Genomic DNA, 23,682 nt, shown 5'->3' with positions numbered 1-23,682 from the left:
ACTAATTGAGAGGCCCCAGATAACCATCTGAGCTGCCATTTGGGCCTGCTGAAGGAGAAGCAGCCAGGACGACAGGTGGGGGCGCGGGGAAGAAGGGACGGCTTCTAGCAAGGCAGGCAGAAGTTATGGGCTTGTGTTGGGGTGGGGAGGGGAGGGGCTGAAGCCTCTGTCTGCTTCACCTTTCTGAGAGCAAAGGGGAGACAGGGTGAGAGTGAAAGCCCCCCCACGCACATACAGACACTCTGTCTCCCTTGGTCTAACTTTTGCTCCCATGCACAATAATGCACGCACACAAATACTGTAATGCACGCACGCACACGACCTCTCTGTCAGCACCTGTGCTCCCTGCTCCCCACGCCTGCCAATTACAGCTTTACCTTTAGCTGGCTCGTCTATCAGGACTCGCCATCTCATTACAGCAGCCAGCTGGCCACAGCCAAAGGCCGACTCCCGCACACAGCCACCCGGCTAAAGGTCAGCTCACACACTGCTGGACACCACCACAGGCCCTGAGCTGTGTGTGTGTGTGTGTGTGTGTGTGTGTGTGTGTGTGTGTGTGTGTGTGTGTGTGTGTTTACCAGATGTAAGTAATGTGTATGTGATCATTTGCCATGTTCAGAAGTCCTTAGTCAAGTCAAACTTTGTATATATAGCGCATTTCATAAGAGAGCATCACAATGTGCTTTACAAAGAGAGAAAAGTAATAAGTTATAGAATTTATAGAAGTTATAGAACATATATATGATATAAAAATAATTTAAAAAATGTTTTCTAAGTACAATTAAGTATAGTATGATGACCAGAAAATGAATTCTTTATTGGTCTTCATGAGGGGAAAAAATATTTTAGGGTTAGGGGTTAAAGTAGGAGTTAAGATTAGTACTGATGTATGAGTATGTGTGTGTGTGTGTGTGTGTGTGTGTGTGTGTGTGTGTGTGTGTGTGTGTGTGTATGTGGGAGGTGGGGGGGTTACGTGTATGAGTCACTAAATAGACATTTTTTTTTTTCCTAGAATGAGCTGCTGTCCTTTGGCAAAGTGAATCAGCATGGTAATCTGGGAGCTGTCAAACAGCTATTTATGAGTGTGTGTAGGGATCATGCTGTCAGGAGATGCCGGTGTCTTGACTCATCCGATGACGGCTGACAACCTGGAGAAGCATCCAAGGAGGACACTGCCTTGCCTGTTCGCTGCGGATTGCGGGTTTCGCTGATTTAGATAATGATGCATTTCTCAAAGGAATTACTCAAAGCTGTGTGTCCAATAATATTGATTTAGGGATTCAACACAAGCTGAACTTAATAACTGAAAACAGTGATTAGTTTTGGCAGGCATTACTAATCCCATCTAACACTAACTTATAAGACAACCCGATGCATGCTGAAACACAGGTTCCCAGTTTGGAGAGAGACAACTTTATGCTCAGCTTGAATGTTGCCAACAGTGATCCTCAGAAAAAATCATCTGTTTTCTACTAATTGCAGCCCCTTGTGCTGTGGTTCATGCTGTTGACATTTAGTATGCTGAGGAACGGCTCTGTGCCCCTGTATCAAATATCTGAATGATAAATCATGGTTAATGGAAAGGATGTGATGAAAGGTATGGTCATAAATTGTGGGTTATGAAAAAAACATTAGAAGGAAACGGAGCAAAAAAAAAAAATTAAGCACGTCTTCAAGTAAAGCCGTAGATGATGAATGGGAGATGGAAATGATTGGCAAAGAGAAACTATCTGCAATGTACAGAGAGAATTTCCTTGCCATCCAGGCAATCTTGTGAGATGATCACCTGACTTGCGAGACTATAGAGAAAGTGGAAGGATAAGAGCAAACGAAAGTGGAACTCACCCATTTGCTCTACTATGTCCGGAGGGAAGACTCGGGAGGCGAAGGCTCTGCGGAAGATGTCAGAAAACTCCTTGTCCAGGCCGCCGATGCCCATCCTCTCAAAGTTCCAGTCTGGGCTGATGATGGACTGGCGAGACTCCCTGGTCTTAGCCTTCCCTGTAGGGAGAATACAAAAATATTTTTAAATTACTCAAATGTCAATGCCATTTTCTATTTAAAAATGAGAACCCTGGTCCTGTTGTTTTTGATTCAGTTGAAAACCTGACTACTAAAGCGCTTCCACCTACTGATATGTGTATCCCAGTGGTGCTCTGTTTTTTTTTCTGCAATTTCTTTCTACTATTAAACAGTTATGGGAGGCTTTCATGAGAGACATTTTGAGTCCCTAAATGAATAGCAATTACAGCAATGAACTTAAAATGTTTCATTGTACCAATCATTCATGGAATAAAAAATTGCAATATTCATATGATCAGAATGTATCCTCAAATCTAAATAATCCCTTGTTATAAAAGATAAACTGCATGTGAAGCGGTCATTGCACAGTAAAACGTTTATACTACTCCTAATAAAAATGTGAGAGGGAAAAGAAGCCATGCAAAAATGTGCGCTGGCTGCCCCCTTGTGGTTTTATAGTGAGAAAACACTGTCAGCCAATGAAACGGTCAGCAGCAGCTGCATGTTACTCGCTTTGCCTTGTAAACACATTTATTTTGCTTCATTAAATCAGTGCCAGGCCTGAAGTGTTTATAACAGCTCTCTATCCTGTGGATTTGTCAGGCTGTAAAGATGATCATCCTGTCAGCTTCAGCAGCTCTAATTAACATTCAGCAATGGAGTGCAATTAAATACATTAGTCTGCGGATATAAGAAGAAATAGTCATTTAGACATAAGCTGTCAAGTGGTGGAATCTTTTCTGAGTAGACCAGGGCTAAAAACTATTTCAAGCATTCAAATATTCACAACTACTTGAGATGAAATGCTCCTGATTTTTTTTTCCTCAACAGGTGAAAAATAGTTAACTGCTATTACAGCCAGGTCTGCTGTTGACACTCACCAACCAGAGTTAGCGATGAGCTCTCAGCCTTCTCGAAAATCACCTGGCTGTTGCCCAGCAACAAAGCAATCTCAATCTAATGAAAGACAAACAAAAAAAGATCGGAATCAGGACCCAGTTCAATTAACAATTACATGTTTCATGTACAAAGAACTTGCCTTAGTGAGTTGACAAACATAAGATCAATGGAACAATGATATGCAAGAAAGATCTGATATTAGACAATATACACAATACATACCATTAAAATATACACAGTTAAATCACTAGTGCTCTGAGAGTGTAGAATAACAAAGAAAGGAGCTTGTGCATTGGAGATATTTATTGAGCGCAATGTTTTATATAAGTGACCTAACAAAAGCTAGGGAGGCTTAACCACAATGACTACTGCTCTTTTATAGGTAATGTACTAGAAATTGTATGGTGACATCCAACTGGAACGGAAGAAAATAGAAAAAAAGAAGGATATGAGAATCTATGGAAAGGTAACACTATGAGTATTCTTAACTAATTACCTGGGGAGGGAGCAAACACATTTTGTTCATTAATCCTAATGACTTCCGTGCTATAAATAGAGGCTTCTAATGGTGTGGTGACATGGTGTGCGTGAGCATCATGGGACAATAATACATATTCTCCAGGTACCTTCGGTTTCTTGCCAGCATGATCCCCCTTAAGGATGCTGGGGTCCATGGCCTCAATATCCTTTATCAGCAAGCCAAACAGCTTATCACAGAAATTAAACACCAGCTAGAATGAACCACAGGGAGCAAAACACAAGTTAGGAGATGAGGATGCTGTATCTCAAAACAAAACACTATCCAATGACAGTGAATGGGAGACTAGTGAGGCTTCCAACGAGCCTCACTGTCCCTCGCCGCCCCAAGCACCTGCTGGCCAACACTGAAGGCCTGGTTGTTGAAGTGCTGGACGAACTCGGCGGCCATCTTGTCGGAGTCATAGGGGTTGCTGTCCACGTTCTTCTTCTGCAGAAAGTCAATTTCCACCGTCATGGCACTGACACACTGTTTGGACTTGTCAAACTTGTAGTTGGTTACTACAGGGAGAAGAGACAAAGGATGGGGAGATTTTGAGTTAACACAACAGCTCCTCTCCTCAACTTGGACTTGAAGTGGGCACTACAAGGTACAGTATGTTGAAGTTATGAAGCACCAAATTGTTGTCCTAAACCAAATTTTACGGGATTGGGTAGCTAAGAGAAAGCCTCTGAGGAAAACCAAGGCAAAGGATTTCAACCCGTGTCTTGTACATTTGTGTGTGGTGGCCTAATTAATAATAAATCGTCTGAGTCACACGGTGTCCACTCTTATTGGACTTGTTCCTGTGGGTCCTCTTGAATATGACATACTGTATATAGTACAGCTCTAAAATAAAGTGAAACAAAGTGAAGAGGGGTTTGGGGATGCAACATTGTATGGCATCAGTCAGATCTTGACTTCATCCCACTCTTTTACGTAACTTATTACCGTTGTTTTAGCGCTTATTACATTAGCTTCACCAATAGCTATAGTCGAATTGTTCAGCTTGTACGTGCAGCAGCCATTTCGAGGAACAATTTGAATGCAGTCTAATGCAGTACAGTCTCAAGCTTTCAAGTTCATTGCTATGGCATAACTACCAATATCTACAACATCTATGGTCCAATTATGTTCAATCAGACACAAATTGAACAGCGTGTTCTGAGCTCATTAGTACATTTGGAATGGTTACCAAAAGAATAAATGCCTCATTAGCAGGCTGCTATAATCGCACAGTGTGTGGCTTGAGAGGAATACAGAAAAGATTTCAAGTAGCAGTGTGATTACTAAAATAGAGGTCTAATTGGCTTATCTAACAGAGCTGCAGACATGGTGCACAGGTTTTTTTCGTGGCAGAAAGCTCAGCGACGCACTGAATGTTACTTGCTCTGCTAACAGTCTGCATATCTTCACACTGCACTTTGTGTTAGGCACAGCGTCTATTATGGAAATGAGGCATTAGCAGCTCATTTCCAGGTTGCGTCGACATTTGCATGGGTGCCGGAAAATGATGAAAATTACACCCGTGACACCGACACACAAATCATTATACACGCTTAGCTAGCTGCTTGAAAACAGCAAGGAGACAGTGATGAAGGTCAGTGCCAAAAACATTCTATCCATCATGAAAATGAATTAAATATTTAAATGTGTTTTCTTTGTCGAGTGCAGTCCCATTCCTTTAAACAGACAGTAAGGAGAGATCATTCCTTTGATGAAATGATAAAAAGAACCATCTTTCACTGTTTCACTCAGGCTTAACAGGTGGCTTTTCAGAGCGGATGAAAAAGAGCCTGTCAAGAATGATAAAGGTATCATGAAGCCTGTTCGTTTTCATACCCAGTGGATCATATTTTCATTCCTCCTTTTCACTCCTGATATGCAGGCACTGCCATAATGGGGGCCCATCATTGTGGGCATTTGGCCTAAGGGGACTGAGCTATGTGTTATATCAAAGAATAGGCTTTCTCTTCCTCTGGCGGCTGGCCAACCTTTGAGACAGATGTGCAGTGTCACCACCCACCGATATTATTATACCGTCTCTCCCTGTGCTGGATAAATCATGTCTCCTCCACCCTCTGAGACATCTAAATAATAGCTAAACCCCCCACCTCCCTCTATCATTAATAATCTGCAATATATGGGCTTCTGAAGTCAACATTATAGTGAGAGAGATTGCAGGGCTCCATTTAATTGGTGTTTTTCTGGCAGAGAGAAAGCCTGTAGCCTTTAAAGTCAGCCATGTTTCAGTTGCATGTCTGGAGGTTTGATTTGATGTCTGAGCTCTTGTGTTTTTACTGTGGCCAGGAACCGGCGGCTCAGCGTGCGATCTGGTCCCCGGTGATAAGAGAGAAGCGCCGACAAGCACCGACGATCAATAGAGGTGATAATCAACAGCAGTCATGGTGAAGGGCTGAAAGGCCGTCAGATTCCTGGAACAATCAAAGGTGTCCTCCAGTAGATACACATGCGCCATCTGGATACTTCAAGGTAACCTAACTCAACAACTAACTCGCCGGCGATACTACCTTGTGCGCAAAATTTACTTTTTGGCTCACCTGCCAAGGGCTGGTAAACACCAAGAATGATTTTTACGGCCAAAATAATCATTCATTGTACATGTTTCACAGAAATATGTCAACCTATCTGTTTTCAATGCTATTTTTATGTACAGTATAGAATCAGATACTTTGTTTACTCGGATATGTCATTGTGAAGTGCAACAGAATTCAAATTAGGAGAGCATTTTAAAGCATTATGGTATCATCTTAAAAAGTTACCAGCCAATATGGCAGGTGACCCTTGTTAATTTATCTGCCAAAGATACATTTTTATCACCACTTGGCAGGTGTTAATTTCAGACCTTGCTATCTTGCAGTCTAGCTTGCACTCTCTTTTTATGCCTGTTTGTAATAAATATTTATGAATTCCTACCATTTTACAGTCTGTCAACAGCAGAGGCAGCCAAATATGACAGCGAGGTTGATAATGCCAACACTGTGACAGGCTAACAGAAACACAAAACAGTTGCTGTGGTTTGGTTCACTGCCAGTCTAAATATGCCTGGGTCAGATGGCATGCAGATTTGCCCGCTTAGCTTGCCTCTCCATGTGGATCTATACTGCATGCTACAGGGTTGATTCACAAGAAAATCTGTAGGCGTCCTTTACTGCCATTTGACAGTTAAAGTGCCTGACCTGCCACGCTGACCGTAAGCGCCTCCGGTATAATGGATTGATAATTACACAACTTAAATCATCAGTCTTACCTTCCACCTCTTGACCAATGGACAGGCCTGCCCATTTTCTCTGAAAAGAGAAAAAAGAAGTGATGGATTCAGTTCCACAGGTCACCATTTCCCTTGTATTGAGTTAAAGCAATGGAACAAATAACTAGAGGGACAACAGGGTTACTATTTGTGTCATCTGGTGACCCAGCAACAAGGCGTTGACAGATCTCCCAGAAACTGTACAAAGCTAATAGACACAGGACAGCTACATTCACAATTAACACCAATAGGCGTTTCTGACAGAGACAGTAGTGTAACATTCCTCTCTGACATGGTCTTATTTCACAACATTTCTTATCCTGTAGGTTGAAAAGTATAACTCAAATCCATATTTCAACATCTTTAATGTTCAGTTTACTGCTTTCATGAACTAATTGTGCATGAGAGATGGTCATCACTGGTGCCTGCCATGTCAAACACCGGATCAATCAATGGGAAATATAAACTCTTGTCATAAAATAAGACCACTGTGAGGAGGTTACAGTAGTACCTGTGTGCCGTTGCGGCTGCCAAGTTTATAGACGGAGGAAGCAGGCAGAGACAGGCAAGGTGAAAGAGGAAAAAGCAGTAACAGACAGATTGAGACAAACAGAGAGAGAAAGGTGCATGCAAAGAGCCCACAGAAAACAAGGCCGGACAGCTAAGAACTTGGCTTAGAGAACATCAGTTCACATATCGATATCAAGGTTAAAAACAGACAGTGCAGCGCTCCTAGAAAAACAGATGGGTTGTCAACAGCTGGCTGCCTTCAACACAATGTACAAGTGTTCATAGGTGTTTCGTAAAGGAGAACTGTGAATATCACCTAGTAACTAAATATATCACTTTGAAAGACTTATGAGATGTAGTGGTATTTCAATATAGTGGGAGCAATGAGTTCAGGTTGTAGATACATATGCCTAAAAACAATACATTTTCATTAATTCTGTCTAGCAAAATAATCTTGATGTTGTCTGCAGAGAAAAAAGAACCGTTTGGTGACGATACACAGCTACCAACAGGTGCCAGAAGACATATATTGTTGGGAACATGTGGCGGGGGACATTCTGCTGTGGTTAAACAAGGCGGGAAGCCTACCTGTGGTAGGCTGAAGGCGATGGTCCCTGGGACAACACTGGGGTGGGTCTTCACGGTGAACACATACTTGTGGGTTAGATTGCGCACGGTCACATGTCTGCATTGAGATGAATAAGAGAGAGAGAGAGAGAGAGGAAAAGATGATGTTTAGATGTCTATGCACCAATTTTGATTAGCAAAAGGACAAGTCAATTTTATATATGAGCACATTTGTGAACAAGTAGTCTATGCTCAGTCAACCCAGCATACATAGACCACTGTCTTTGTCTTCTTGCCTTGACAGTAGTTGTTGAGGGAGGTGAGCATTAGTCAGTCACTTCCCCCTTCAACTTTTGCAGACTTTTTGCAGTCAGTCAGGCTTTTTCTTCCAGCCTCAACTCCATTTTTCTAACCTTTTCACTACAAAAATTTCCCTTGAAAGATTCCAACACTTTGGAGGGTCTAGCTAGGCGCTGACAGAGCCTCTATTTGCTTTCTTTTCACATCATTGCCCAGCGGAGCTTTGAAATAATGTCAAGACTATTGTCAGAGCAGGGAGCATCTCATCTCAGTGCCTCCTCTGTGAGCCAACCAGCCGTGAAATGACATTGCTAGTGCTACCTGCAGCTTAATCTGCCGCCGTCTCAAACCATCACAAACACACACATACAACCTGCATGCACTCATATGCACACACAATCACAAAGGACAGGTTAAAGTCACAAGAAACAGCATTCCAACGGTGACTTGCTTCTGTAATTTGACGTATTTCTGGTTGAAACAGGATGTTGGGGCGGGACATAACACGGGGGGGTAGTTGGGGGGGTGGTTGGGGGGGGTGGGGGTGTAGTTGGTGAAGCAATCCACTGTGAAATGCTTTGCGCATAATCTTGAGCTGTCAAAAAGCCTGAATTCTTCAAAATGAATCAATTGCAGTTGCCAGGATGCAACCATGAGGAAAAGGAAACAGGGTTTTATTATTGCTAGGAATTTTTAAGTATGCCTACTGCTACACCATGAAGTAACAACTAAAAATACACTGTTTTCCAGGAAGTAAACGTAATGGGATGTTGATATAAAAATTAGACAATAAATACTTTGCATATGTTATGATAGGGAGAATTAGCCAACAAGGTGAAAAGTCACACAGTCACACGTGTCAACAACACACACATTCAGAGGAAATCCCACTCACTGGTCAAACTGCTGCTCCTTCTCACTGATGACGGCACAGTTGGTCAGTGACAGTTCGTCTGTCGGGCAGCGAGCCGCTTGCATAGTCTGGAAACATGAGAGACAGAAAAAACAGGCAATAACTCAACTGAGGTACGGATTCCTATAGACAATATTAGGCTTTGACTGATATGGGTTTTAAAAATTGATACCGATCTATATTTGTATTGAAGCTGCTGATACCCGATATTCTGCCCATTATTCAATAGCTTTAACTGATGAAGGGATAAATAAACCTGCTTTGACTTGACCAATTCAACCTCACTATAAGAACCAATATGTGCTTGAAAAATTAAATGCCTTTTCCAGAGCGCTGCCCACAGATAAACAAGTTCAATGACAGTGGGCATTTGCAGCTTCATCCTGCCACTCTAGCTTATTTGTTTGGACATAAAAGTGTTTACAGGAACAGGCATTTGCCTAATACGAATCCCTGGGAGGGAGAGAGGAAGGGAGGGAGGGAGACAGATGGGAGACAGAGAGATGCACCTTCACCAGACTGAAGGAATTAGAGGCATTGATTAATTGTTCCTGGGTTGCTGAGATTGTTGCTTTAAATCAAACAAAAGTTGTGAGGCAACGACAGTCAAGGATAAAGCTGTTAAACTAATACTAATGTAACAGATGTGGTTGTCAGCTTCAATTCTGGCTAGTCGAAATTCAAGTAAGCTAAGCATGGTGCATGGAATAATTATTCACACACACATAGCCGACAATTTATAGTCCTTGCTTAGGCCTCTAAAATCTATTTCCTTGCAACTTATGAGAAACGTTATGTTTGGAAAAGTGATGGAAAGGGGGCAAAGAAAATTTGCTAGTATAGTTCATGACCTACTACTCCTGAATATTGCCATTGGTTACAACCTACTGGATAATGATTCACAATGTATGCAGTCTCTCCCTATAGATTTCCAAACAGTAGTCCGGCTTTAGAGAAAAGCAGATTCTGAAGGTTGCCATGGTGATCTCTTTCCACACTGCTAAAGCGTCTATAGAGGATTCATTAGACCTTTAGCGCTATTGTATACTAAGCTCTACCAGTATATCTCGTCTTCAGACAAGGTTTAATGGTCAAAATGACCAAATGATGGTCCACTTCCAAATTGCATAGCCTTGACCAACTTTGGGGCAACTTTAGGGCTCACTGTCTTTAAAAAGGAATTCTTTACAGGCAGTCACTTAGGATTAAATGTAAGGTAAGCTTCTGCTCTCTAAAACAATCATTAAGATAGTCTTAATCTAAGAAACCTGATTAGTACTGTCAAAAAAAGAGGATAACCTCCCTCATAGTTCCCTTGAAATACACACACACACACACACACATAGCAGTATTGCAGAGCTGCTGGCTCACTTCTCCACAGAATGTGATGGATAACAGTGATAGGGGAAATAGTGGTGATTTAGCAATCAACACTGCTGGTAATCTGCGGGGACACCATTATGTGCTGTAGACACTGGACTTATTGAATTTCCCAAAGTTAATGCATTACTCTGCTTAGCCTTACTGACTTATGAAAACGATTCCTTAGTGTTTTAAGCCAGTAGCGCCTTAGGAAGAATACGATAAGGCTTAACAAGATCCTATATTGTAACCTCATTCATACTCGGAGGGAAGCTGTTCCACTCTGCTGCCTCTGTTGCCACTGAATTGCTTCTTCCCACTCTTACTTACAGCAGGACTGATCCTGCTGTACCCACACTAAAAGAAAAGTTCAATTCACTGAATTAAATACTGAAGGGCCTAACTTGCGCTACTACTAGCAGATAGCAGCAAATCCTTATGGGAGTGTTGCATTATTGATTAGTGACAATTAGGGATATTAGCTAATAGCTATGTGAATCAGTGTCACAATAGCTATGTTGAAGCAGGCAGCATCATGATTCATTGCAATGAGATACAAATATCAACTGAGGGCAGAGTGAAGCCGAGCTCACAATGCAGGCCAAATGATGAATGAACGCCTACTTTAAATCCATATGTCTAGTCTTCCATAAGCTATACTGAGCAAACATGGTGACCTCCCGTCTATCTTCTGAATATTGATCGCAAGACCACTGGCTAATGGCTGTGAGGTAGAAAACTCCATAGTATGCTGTTTTGGATGAAGCCAACATGAATTAATTATGGCAAAAGCACTCCAGTCACCATGGCTATTCAGTGCCAACCTGCTTTCTATTTACAAAAAAATATCAATGCAGCAATAGGTATAAGCTTAGCTGGTCCTGTGGGTTAAATTTAACCTTGTATAGCTGAAAAGTATTAAGAGGGCTTAATAAATAGCTTTGTAATCAAGTAATAATAATAAATAGTTATAGAAACAAGTCCTTTTTGGGTTAGGTCTACATCTACGTCATATTTTAGAATCCCAATTAGCCCACGTAGCATCATCATATAGAAGAAAAATAAAAATCACACAGCAGGTGTTTCACTACCCTAACCCTACGGCATCAGATAGGCTGAGGCCTATGTGACTGCTGTGCCAACCCAATCATTTAACATTAGAAGAAAAGCACTGTCTAATTAATCCTTTCTAAGAAACTGCCACACAAAATCAATCCTCATATGGTCTCATTCCAATATGCTAATTAGACCACAGCAAACCAAGAGAGAATCACTACTGGCCTATATTTCCCAAACATCAAAGCTAGCCTAGTTCCAGCATTTCAACATCTAGGCTAGCCGGGACCTCCCAGAAGCCACAATAATTCTCAGCCTGTTGCCTTTCACAAAGACGCTGGACTGCTGGCCTGGCAGGGTCAGATCTCTTGAGAGGTAATTTTTTTAGAGCTAGTGGAGATAGTAGGAAGATAGTAGTAGGAAAGGGGATTGGCAAATAGGGATACAAATTTGTTTGTCAAAAACTGCTGGCAAAACTGCTTGTCTACTTTGCCTCAAAATGTTACCCATGAATTGTGGCCTGTATTCCCCTTAAGCCAAAATCTTTCTAATAGCACTGACAAACGAATGACACTGTTTAAGGAAGTTGTTCTATGTGGCAGAGATTGTGTAAAGGGCATTCCTTGTTCTGGTGCAATCAGCTCAAACGGACAGTATAGCCTGGATGAGCTGCAGAAAGGCCTCTGCACTGCTCATGGTGACCATGATCTGGACAATGCTCTGTATCATCACAGCATGCTGCTAAGAAAAGCCTGGCCTTGATTTAATTTAATGAATGTATGTTAGATCATACTGAAGATGACACTCATAATTACATTCGGGGACAGCTGCAGAGTGCATTAAGGGACGTACAAAAAACACACACACTCTCTCACACACACACACACACACACACACACACACACTTTGTTTACACTGTCATGGTCAACACTGAACACCGCAGCTACATTGAAAAGACCACTGATGTACGACTGAATGGTGCATTCAACATTTATTCACTTTGTTAAACTGCTCAACTCCTTTCTTTCACTAGACCCATTTAATACTATGCTTCCCTCATTTCAGCTTTCAGTGTCATCATTGTTTTAGCTTTAGCTCGGGCTAATTTTTCAGCCCTTTGCAGCAACAACAACACAATCTGCAACACAATTTATTGACTTTTTGACTGCTCAGTTGCCCACATATGCTAGTACGTGTACTCATTTGCCGCTGGAGCAACAGTACTAACATTACAACAGAAGTCTGAGCAGTCATAAGATACTCCATTCGTCTTCCGGGCTGAGTTTTGAATGACGTCCCATTCTGCCACACAGGCTAGTGCTGTGCTGGCTTACGCTAGGTATTAAAAAAAAAAAAAAAAAAAAAAAAAAAGCTTCTAGTCCTTCAAGTATGCGTTACGTTTTAAATTCACTGTTTTGGTTCGTACTTGTGTCTCAATTATGATATTTGTTTAAAGTAAACTCACCCGACCGGCCATCTTTATGTTTTTTCCCCCTGAACGTTCAAGTGCAATTCAGCATAAACGTTGTGCTGACAGAACAACCGCAGAGCTGAACTCGGATGGGACGTTGTGGGGGGGGCGGGATCTCCTGTGGTGATGTCATCACGCACATGACGCGCGGGAGGGAGGAAAGGAGAAACGCCTCTCTGGAGCCAATCTTCATTTATTTCATGGGACTGATCATTTTAAAAATCATACATGACATGAGCGTGCAACTTCAAATTCAAATATCCATTCAATGTCTCCACCCTCATATAAATACATACATATACATTAATGCTTACTGCACCCTGCTCCCCTCTGGAAATACATGACAATTAGGTGCTGTCAGTACAGTTGGCTCAGGTCTTTTATTTACAATTATTCAAATAATATATCGATATCATCTGTAATTACTGAAGCCTTAAAAAAAACTTGTAGGCTAATACTTTCCAAGCGCATTTAAATGACAAGACATTTGACAAAAAAAAAAAAGATTTTATTTGAACTCATCTGAACATCAGATAGCTAGACTTGGTAATTGTTGGTCAGCAAGAACCGCTTGCACATTTGATACTGATGTGTATAGAAATCCAAAACAAGCAACAATACTTTATTTTTGGTTTGTAAAACAAAAATGAAGCAGTGAATGGCTAACGGGCTATATTACAAATTTGTAGAATGTGAATCATAGTAAAACATTTAATTTGAATTAGAGAAGCGAAGGGATGTCTTTATTTTGGATAACATGGGACACGGTGAAAAGAAGCTGTACCTTTGTATACACAAATACAGAAGGGCATCAAATCCAACAGGCTTCTCTTGATGGCAGAATATTTGAGGCTTGTAATTGCAATTTAGGGAACTGATCTTCCCTAAAACTTCCTTGTCCTAAAATAGGCAGAACACAGCTATGAACACCTCCGAGTTGTGAAATGAAAGTGTTATAATGACGTGACTGTGCTTCTTGTCATGGCTCTGAGGGAAACAAAGAAAAAAAAAAGAAACCTTTTCTGCAATTTATGGCACTTGTCTGAGCACTGTGGTACAAAGAAGAGAAACACAAACTGATCCTGCAATAAAACATCATCTGAACTGAGAAATGGAAAACAGGGCCTGGTTCTCAAAAAGCATCGAGGCGTTAATGCCATCGATGCACATTGGGCTACAACGGTCCACAGATGCTCTTCTCGCTGAAACCCAGCTCTGAGGAAGCCAGCCTTGATAAACATGGTGCTATACAGTAAAATCCATGCCCTTTTCCCCAAGTCTGACAATTTTGGGCTAGGTAAACAACAAATTTACATTGCTTTGTGTAAAAATCAAAATAAAAGACAATCCAAAGCTGTCATTTAAACTGTGATTTAATGCCCTTTGATGTGATGTGGCTTTTTCAATCAGGTGACCAATTTACCAACAGGAGGAAGAGAATCTGAAGTGAATTCCACATTTCATACAGTGTTAACATCTCAATTCCTGTGGGCTGATTTTAGTAAGGATTCTTTCTTACTGCCTACATATCTTCCCTTTGATTTTCCATAGATATGAAACTAGAGGCACATTTCCTCCCCAGTGTTGTACACATTTAAGGTCACACTCCCATCCTAAGGTCCATTTCAAAAGAAGACACCTTTTCAACACAGAACCCCAAAGTCTTCTTACCATCAAAACACCATAGGTAAGTAGCCAATCAAACAGTTACCAGGTCAAATCACCACAAATCAGTGATTTTTTTTTTTTTTTTGCAAAAGGCAAGACAAAATTCTTAAAATACAAAATATTTATTTTGAAAATGACTTTATAAATGAAAACAAAACAAAAAATCAAAACCATACAAATTGTTTGGTTACTAGCATACCACACTAGTGCTAGAAACTAACAATGGAGAATTGCTCACTCGGGGATAAGACATAGAAGCTCAGAGGCAATGAATATATCTCCACTTCTGCACCCCTAATTTATATTGCACCCAAACGTTGAGGCAAACAGAAGGGCAAAAAAGGGGCACCTGTGGTGAAATGGCATCCTATCTGCTCTATGTACTTATGTGAGTAGGGGGGCAGAAATGGGGCAATCAATTAGATTTTCTTTTTTTAGACTTACAAACAAAAAATGCAAACCAAATAAACTGAATTTAACGGCTATTTGAAATACAATGAAGACTGACTGTTGGCATTGATATGGTGAGCAAAAACCTAAGAGCTAGAGGGAGCTCTTTGACCAAAATTCAATTGCCAGAGTATCCCAAGGAGAATCCTAACCTTCCAAAAACTGAACAATGTGCTTCTGAAAGATATGAACCAGAAGAAAGAGAAAGCCTGGTCCCTGCATGTACAGTTAGTAGCAGGGCCGGAGGCTCCCGAGGTCGATGTTGCACCTTTGAGGTTGCAGTGGAGTCAGTTTAAGGCTTTGAAAGCCCAACATCTATTCTATAGGAGATATAAACATATATGTATACTTTAACTTGTTAATCTTTTTATTGTGGTTGTACAATATTCCCTGATGGCCTGCTCTGGCCGCTGAGTGTTATACAGAATCCTGAATGGATATCAAAATGAAAGAGGAAAAAAAAAAAGACAAGAAGAGAAGTGATGAAATTGTCCATTGAGGGAGAGGGGGAACTTTGATGGGGGAATCCTGTTTGTTGCAGTTTGTGGGACTTTTGTCGCTCTCCCTTGTCCCCTTCTTAAAATGTTACACACGCTGGTCACACACACACAGTTCTTCCACTGCACTGCTGTGGTCACCATTTGTTCTGAGGATAGGAAAAACATGTAATGAGCAGAGAAGGGAGACAGGAAGCTGCCATGATCTTTGGATGAAAAGAGTTTTGTTGTCCAAAATCAATTACCTTTATCCACTCTAATGAAAGCCATGGGGTTAAAACAAATTGAGCTTTCATATGTCAGGAATAAAGGTTTTTTAAAAAAGCATTATGACACACCTTGATTCACCTTGTACTATAGTATTTGGCAATATTTGGTTGATTCAGTGTCCCTTTTTAATTGAAACAGACTATACAAAAGCCCTGGATCAGGGGTGACTACACTTTGTGACTTGTGGCCCAAAACTGAAATGTAATATGCAAGAATGGTAGCAAGCAAGCAATGGTAGCATTGATTAAGTAGGAATGTCTTGAGTAGGCAATAGCTCCTTAAGTCTTATGGGGTTTGTTAATATGGCTTGTCAATGAGCAAGACATCTCAATATAACTTTGGAAATATAATCAAAGTATACTTAATATATGCCACTAGGCCAAAAGGAATATTTTATCACTCTTTGGAACATTTTGAAGAAAACAAAGGCATTTTGTTACAAACCACATTTCACCCACTGGTCCTGGCATAAAAGTTTACATTAAAACAGTAACATGTAAATGCACCTCATGCAATATCCTTACCTATGTTAGCTTCTTGGCTTTGTTGTAGAGTGAATCCACGACTTTGCTCATATTCTGAATGGTTTCCAGGGCTGCTTCGTAGGTTTTGTCCACTGGGGGCTCCTCAAATATGATCAAGACACCTTCACCTTGGTCAAGGATTCCTGCAGTAGTGTCATGAAAGGTACTTAGAAATATTACAGTACACCATTGACTCTCTCCCTACAGACATACTGTACATGTTGCTAATTTTTACAGGAACAGACATTTAGTCCGTTATGGAGCAGACAATTTCACTTACCGTGAAACTTCTTATCCAGGATCATCTGTGATAATTTCCTCTCAACATCCCCCTAAAATTACATAAATAAAATAAAAAACATTATACACATACATTTGAAGCGATAAAAGTAATGTTGATTTCAACAATAAACAAAAAACACTTGGAACAACAGAAACATCCATACCTTTGACAGTTTGATGAGGCCTGATATGTGTTCTATCTGAAAACAGACAGAAAAGGAAATTAAACACAGAGTATAATCTATTGTGGCTCTGTATAGTGATTATGAATATCATTTACAAGAGGTAACTGGCATTTATTTCCACATATCCCTTTTAGATATAAACATAGCCATCTTCAAATGTGTTTTTCATCAGAGGTCAGAGTGCAGGGCTGCCTGCAGTGCAGCACCCCTGGAGCTGTTTGGGGTTCAGTGACTTGGTCAAGGGAACTAAAGCACCTCTGGCTCAGGGATTAAAGCAGGAACCTTCTGGTATTGGTCAGCCTCTCTACCTCAAGGCCAACATGTCCCTCCCCCTCAAATATCACCTACATGTCTGAAAAAGTTACTGAATTTCCACTGATTGCAGTTACTGAAATACCCATGTTTGAACTGATGTTTAAAGTTAAAGCCATAGATCCCCCATTATTCAAGATACAACATCCAGTGACTGGCACACCAATCTTCCCTTTACAGGATGATTCTGGGCCAGACCAGTTTCCTAAAGGCGTCTTAGCACCAAGATCACTTTAGTTCCTTTATTAGTCACTTTAGTTACTTTAGAAGTCATTGTACTGCTAGATGCAGCAGCTCCTGCACTCTTTTCCACTATTTTCTTGGCACCAAACTGTGTTTAAATGCACTCTCTTCCATGTATTGCTCATTTTATTTTCCTTTTGTGTGCTTATGTTCCATTTGTCTTTTCCCCTGCTGAATCCTATTATTTTTGCTGCTGCTGCAATGACAATTTCCCCACGGGGATCATTAATCAGCTAACCTACCCTGAAGAGCGATGCTACATGCTAAGTGATGCTACTTATATGGCTCTTGAATCCAGGTGTGCAAATCGGTAAAAACACTAGATGATGATCCGGACAGGATTCCCAGGACGTCACAGTTAACTCAAAATATAATAAATAATTTCAGTTGGAATTTTTACCAGGGTAGCAGGAGAAAATAACTGACATGTTCATTCCAGACAGGATAAAATTCCCATGGTCCCGAGGTAAAATTACCTATCGCCAGACCTCCCCTGGTAATAGTAACACCAGACCTCCCAGACCATCACCAGACCTCCCCTGGTAAGACTAATGCAGTCCAAAGACAGCCTTTGTGCTAAGATGTAAGCCAATTGAGACAATGTTGAGGTATACGAAAATCCTAACATTCATGGACTAAAACCCATCATGACTGCTCCGTTGTCCAGTGTCATAGTGGCGAGATTCCTTTGTAAAGCTAGGCCAAGCTGGTCCTCACCTGTACTCTGGAGAAGGGCTCGATGACTCGGATGAGATTCTGTTCCAGCAGGTTGTCATACAGCTTGGCCAGGTGAGTGCTGATAATGGGGTCGTCCCTCAACTCTGCTCTGTACTCTGTTAGAGCCTGGAAGACGCACAACTTTCACTTAAAAAAAAAAAAAACAACTTAAAATGCCCTCACAGAGAGGCAATTTGTGCTGAAGCATACTACATACGACTTGTTAAAAATAGCGGCTAACAAAAGGTAATTTCTGTCTGTATTGCACATATCACCCAGCTAAGGAGGAGGGCAGAGCCAGAAGAGAAAATGAGACCATGTAAGGCTGAATGGAGCTTGCCACATCAGCATGAAAATCCATTAACATAGATTTGATCTGACTAAAAAGGTTCTTACCTTTTCAAAGTCTGCTAATGATCTGTTCTTGCTGGCCTGGGCAACACATTTCAGTGCATCTGTCTGGAGTGAGAAAGACAGAATGAGGAAATGGAGGCGTCACTCTAGAGAGAAAAGCTAAGTGATCTTGTTTACCCGTACAGAGCTGAAAGATGTCTACTAAGTGCAGGAAAGGACATCTGCTTTGAGAATGATCTGGACAGAACAATCCAACCAAAAATAGGAAAACTGCAATATTGACAAATGCAGTTTCAAAAGTGCAAGAAGCAGTATTTTTTCTTTTAATCATGCGTTTCAGATAGTCTTTAAAACAAGGCAAGGGTTTTTGTGCAGAATTCCTGCCTTACAAATAAAGTTGCACGTGTTTTATTCTATTAAAACAGGGCAAACACTGTGCATCACCATTTCAACTTCATCGTTAATTTTGCTTTTTTTTTTCCTTTCAAAAGTTTAAAAGAAAAAAGCGGTGTATAAAAATATTCAAGAAAAAAAATCCAATTATTTTTTGTCCATGTCATGCACCTCAATGTGTGTTTGAAACAAATTCAACTGCTATTTTGCCCTGGTCTACTATGAGTAAAGAATGAGAAGTTCTTGCCTGGCGTCCGGCGTACCGCAGGGCCAGTTTACCGCTGATCAGGGATTGCACCTCCTCTGGTCTGAAACAGAAAGGTAACAGAAAACAAACAAATCAGAAGACAGCTACATCCCAAAACTCATATCAAATGAAAGGTCATGACACAAAGGCAACATGCTGATGCATGATAGATGTAAATATTGCCAGCAGCATCGACAGGTATAGGCAAGTGGCTTAAAAATTAATGCAGAATAACATAGTGATATACAGTATCAGGCCATTCACTTTTGGAGCAATCCAAACGGTGTACCAGGCAAGACAAATCAAACACAGAAAGCTAATTGAATTTCAAATAATAAAACATGGTCCATTGAGTTTTTAGCGTCACTCACAAGTTGAGCACAATCTTGCAGAGAAGCATGTATTTGAGTGCTGTGATGGCTCTGGGGCTGTCGATGGAGTCGTAGCCCTCGAAGGCCTCGAAGAAGTAGGAGTAGGCCGTCTTCCAGTCCTTCTCCTCTGCCGCATGGATGATCCCTGCAACAACAGAGGGTTTAAAGTTAAAAGTGAACTTGAAGAACTAATTAAAGTGCATCAGTCACTTTTGTAATGTCAACAAAAATTGGAGACACTTGCTGAGCTGGAAACATCAACATTAAATTAGGCAATTTGGGGGCCGTAACATGCTAAAAAAGTTTAAAACTCTGCAATGTTTCTCTGTTACCTCTGTGTTTCACAAGCAAGAAACAGTAAATGAGATTTAAAAGGAGAGTTAGCATTATAGAATGCCGTTCGTGTCTCTTCTAGCGGGGGAGGATTTCTGCAAAATGTGTTTAGAAATGTGGGCCATGTACTGACTTTAATTGCCTAAGACCTCTTAATCATAATGTTGCACATTAAAGCAGCGTTAGCCATGAGCCAATATCTTTTTCAATCCACTATTGTGCTGTAATGTCCTGAATAAACATGGTACCATCATGCTTCATAGCACAGCTCTTCCTCCTTCAGACTGGTAAACACATACTGTCTGACTTGTGAGATGACTGCTAATGTAAGATGAGCAGAGTCACTGATGAGGGAATAAGTCACTTGTTGGAAGTTTTGAGTTAAAACTTTACTGTATAGGCCAATTTATTATATTTTTGACATTCATAATTATTGTTTTTTGTTTAAGGATGATACCTCCTAGTGGCGCACAACATTGCGCAATCACAATTCAACAGCTCAAGAACAGCTCAAGTGTACCATTATGCAACACACTGTGACTAAGATTTACACAATCACACCATTTTTATATGTGAGAAAAAAATTGAACATGTTTATCCAGTGTTTAAATGACATCAAATATTCTTTTAGGGTAATGTTTCTCAACCTGTGCCCCATGGAGACAGCATAAGTGTATCTTGAAATGGTCCTGGTACTCCACACAAACACTAGGAATTGCAACCACTGTTTGACCCATGTGTGCTTTGGAAAGGAGGCTGGGGAAGACATCTGACCTGACTGCATGTCCAGCGCTGCCTGGAGCTTTGGGGGACAGTAGATGGCATTGGCGGTGGTCCTGGCTGAGGTGAGGGCTGCGCGGGCCTTGGGCAAGTTACTGAGGGCGTGGTATGTCTTACTCTCCAGCAGCTGAACCTCCACCAGCAGAGCTTTGTCATCCATCTTCTTCAGCTCCTGGAGCAACTGGGAGCCTGAAGAAAAGAAAGAGAGAGGGAGAATTAATGTCATGCGCATTAACTGTTGTAATAACTTTGTACGAAACTCTCACGGCAGCTCAGTGAACAGCTACGGGGTAAATGCACAATACCTTCTAGTTCTGATCTGTACTGTTCTCTCTTTGTAAGTTAGAGAATGTCAAGTCAACTGAATAATATACATTAGTAAATTCGGCACACGTATGTTCCACCTAGTAACACGTCTCTCTCATGGTGTATTTAGGTGGAGGAAGATTGTAGGAATAATAGGCAACTTATCAAAGTTGACTTTTTATTGAAATAAGTGTTACTTGGTTGTACATCATGTTCTGTGAGGTATGTATGTTTGATGATAAATAAGTCAGGCCACATAACAATGTCCACATTCTTAGTAAGGCCTTTGCAGCAGAAGACAGATGCTGCCATCCCCCAAAAAGAAAAAATTCCGGTCTGTCCATACAACCAGAGTAGTCACTCACCAAGCGCCAAGGCCTCCTGGTATCTTTTGGTGTCAAAATAGAGTGAGATCAGTCGCGCCTAGGAGAGACAGGGGAGATTGCTGTTAGACAGGTGTGCCGTAAGCTTAAGCTTACCTCCAGATAGGCATATGTCAATACATTATCGCACAGTCTATCAGCAGGTACCCAACCAGTGTGGCAGAAGCACACAGCTGTGCATTTGGGAGTGTGCTCCAATGTGCCAGGTGAGATGGTGTTCAAATTATACAAAAAATCCATGGAAATTCCAAGTGAACTGTGACTTTGTCAAGCTCAAATTGTCAACAGTTTGACAACATGAAAATTTCTTGAACTTTGACCCAGCAGCTCATGTAGGCTATTACCTCATTTGCTTGAAAGGAAAACTTGAAAGATCATAAAGAAAGCCTTGTTTCGTTTATTTTTCTTTTGGTGACGTCCAAGTGGATTGCTATACTTTAAGTACAGAGTAGTAATATGAAGGTTTTTGTTGATCTTACCCATTTTAGTCATGCTATTTTATTCAACATTCAACAATTGGGAAATTGTTCATCAGTAAAAAACAACAATCTGTACATTTTTAAAACTTATCAGTCTAACGAAATGTCATTGTCCCATCCAATTTTGCAACAACTGATAAAGTGTACTTCTGCATAGACATTTCTCTGTTAATAGTTCTTGGTCTAGTCCTGTACTGGCATTGTTGCACCAATGTCCTCCTCCCTCTCCACCTGTGGTAAAAATTTGCCTCTCTAAACCTGCTTACCTCCAAAGCCTGTCGTAGGAAGGTCCTCTTCTCGGCCTTGGCCCACTCAATGCATTCAAGACACAGCTCCACCTCTTGTCCTGTTGCTGCCTCCATATCAAGAAAGAGGTCCAGCAGAGAACGGACCAGCCGGGCCGCCTTGGCCTTGCTGATAGAGATCAGGAAAGGCCTCACAAATTTCAGCAGACCCCCTAGTTCTGGAGACCACCATGACAGGAAATATGATGAGATTATCTCAGAAAGTGAAAAAGTACATACCATAACATCAGCAAGCGGGCATGAGCTCTGTTTAATTATTATTAATTGGGCTTAATTAACAAGTTAAAGAAAATCAAGCAACTGTGGTAAATGATTGAAATGTGAGGGAGTTGGAAACTCTGCTAAAAACAACAACTTGTCAATCAAAACCTGCTTGAGAGAGCGACAGCTTACCTGCAGCCTGTCCCGTCTTGGCCAGGAGTGTCCCCAGCTCCAGGATGCTCTGTTCTTTAACCCTGACAGCTTCCTCATCATTCTCTTGAACATCTCTCCTCACTGATGGGGCAAGGCAACAAGTTAATATTGGGTCTGAAAAAAAAACTAGTGTGGTGATACAGTGTTTCTAAAACTATGGGTTGTGGGTTTCTTTCCTTTGAATCCCCACGACACAACAACAAGTGTGTTTTAAATAGTCTGGATGTCAAAGTGAGAGATTAATTTTATTTACTCAGAGGGCATCCTGTCACTGTTAGGGACTTTTAAAGCTTTGGAAATCCTATGTTGGGTTAGTCCCACTACAGGGTTTATGGTGTGGCAGAATCTGATATAGCTTAACTCGTATTAATCCATAATAAGCCCTCACTACAATCTGACAGCCATTTGTTGTGTGTCAAAATGTTTCAAACTGTCAGAGGAACAAAGATTGTAGCAGGCCAGCTTGTCAGCTAGTAGGCTAATGTGACAAGGCAATTTGAGGACACGCCAATGGGGAATGTTAGCTTGCTCCTTACAGCTGATTGTTAGTCATTTCCATTGGCTTGTCATTGTGTGTGATCACAAACATGCATACGTTCCTTAGCTAATTATTCCATTTCTCTCATTGGCTAGCTAAACAGGTTAGCATTAAATCTCCTTTCACTTTGCCTGACAGCAGTCTATTACTGTGCTGGCTGGGATGGGTCAGAAGCTTTTGACAACAAGCTAACGACGTTAGCTACAACAGTTATCAAGCTAACCTGGCTAGCTAGCACGTTCACATTTGCTAGTTAGTTAGCTTGGGAACTGCTATAAACAACACAACAACATGAGACCTATTTAGCTTGCCTAAAACATAACATTACTGAGAAACGTTACATATTTGCTTGTTAATCACGACAGGCCTAATGTTAGCAAAAATGCTAACTAGCTAACTAACTACCACTAGCTGTTACTGTTATCCCACCATTCAACAGTGAGTCAGCACGGCACACGGACCGGCTCTTGCCAATGAACAGCACAGGCTAGCAAGCTAACCTAGCAACCTATCACTGTTTGAGAAATGTCAGAAGAATAGTGTTCATCAAAAGCCCCTTTTAGCACTTACCTATTGAGTGGAGGATATCGATAGAGGCGTTGCGATCCGTGCTAATGAGAGACTGAGCTCTCTGAAATTCAACCACTGCTGCAGCCGCCATCTTCCTTATTCAAATGCTGCTTGTATGAAAACTACGTGCGAGGGCGACGTTACGTAGCGTACATTACGTCACCACACTACT

General features: G+C 41.1%; 2 protein-coding genes across 2 annotated transcripts in view; both read right to left on the bottom strand.

The window, feature by feature from the left end:
- Window positions 1-12,979, bottom strand: part of LOC139920130 (vesicle-fusing ATPase-like) — a 29,022-nt gene extending 16,043 nt beyond the window's left edge. Inside the window, exons 1-8 of the mRNA XM_071910059.2 lie at window positions 12,884-12,979; window positions 8,983-9,068; window positions 7,809-7,905; window positions 6,711-6,750; window positions 3,794-3,960; window positions 3,549-3,653; window positions 2,904-2,979; window positions 1,846-2,001 (exon numbers count right to left, since the gene is read on the bottom strand). Of these exons, the coding sequence (XP_071766160.1) occupies window positions 1,846-2,001; window positions 2,904-2,979; window positions 3,549-3,653; window positions 3,794-3,960; window positions 6,711-6,750; window positions 7,809-7,905; window positions 8,983-9,068; window positions 12,884-12,895 (739 nt within the window). The 5' untranslated portion in view covers window positions 12,896-12,979. The remainder of the gene's footprint in view (window positions 1-1,845; window positions 2,002-2,903; window positions 2,980-3,548; window positions 3,654-3,793; window positions 3,961-6,710; window positions 6,751-7,808; window positions 7,906-8,982; window positions 9,069-12,883) is intronic.
- Window positions 12,980-14,246: 1,267 nt separating this feature from the next.
- psmd11b (proteasome 26S subunit, non-ATPase 11b) lies at window positions 14,247-23,609 on the bottom strand. The gene is made up of 13 exons (XM_071910060.2): window positions 23,511-23,609; window positions 22,382-22,483; window positions 21,950-22,146; window positions 21,187-21,244; window positions 20,510-20,704; window positions 19,403-19,547; window positions 19,032-19,092; window positions 18,434-18,496; window positions 18,038-18,163; window positions 16,745-16,780; window positions 16,579-16,630; window positions 16,299-16,441; window positions 14,247-15,653 (listed from the first exon to the last, which is right to left on the bottom strand). The coding sequence occupies exons 1-12, from the start codon at window positions 23,599-23,601 to the stop codon at window positions 16,299-16,301; spliced, it is 1,269 nt and encodes a 422-aa protein (XP_071766161.1). The 5' UTR covers window positions 23,602-23,609; the 3' UTR covers window positions 14,247-15,653.
- Between the last annotated feature and the right edge of the window lie 73 nt (window positions 23,610-23,682).

Source organism: Centroberyx gerrardi, chromosome 20, assembly GCF_048128805.1.
Source record: "Centroberyx gerrardi isolate f3 chromosome 20, fCenGer3.hap1.cur.20231027, whole genome shotgun sequence".
Taxonomy (NCBI): Eukaryota; Metazoa; Chordata; class Actinopteri; order Beryciformes; family Berycidae; genus Centroberyx; species Centroberyx gerrardi.
The sequence above is the reverse complement of the archived record's forward strand: the minus strand, read 5'-3'. Positions and strand labels throughout refer to the sequence as shown.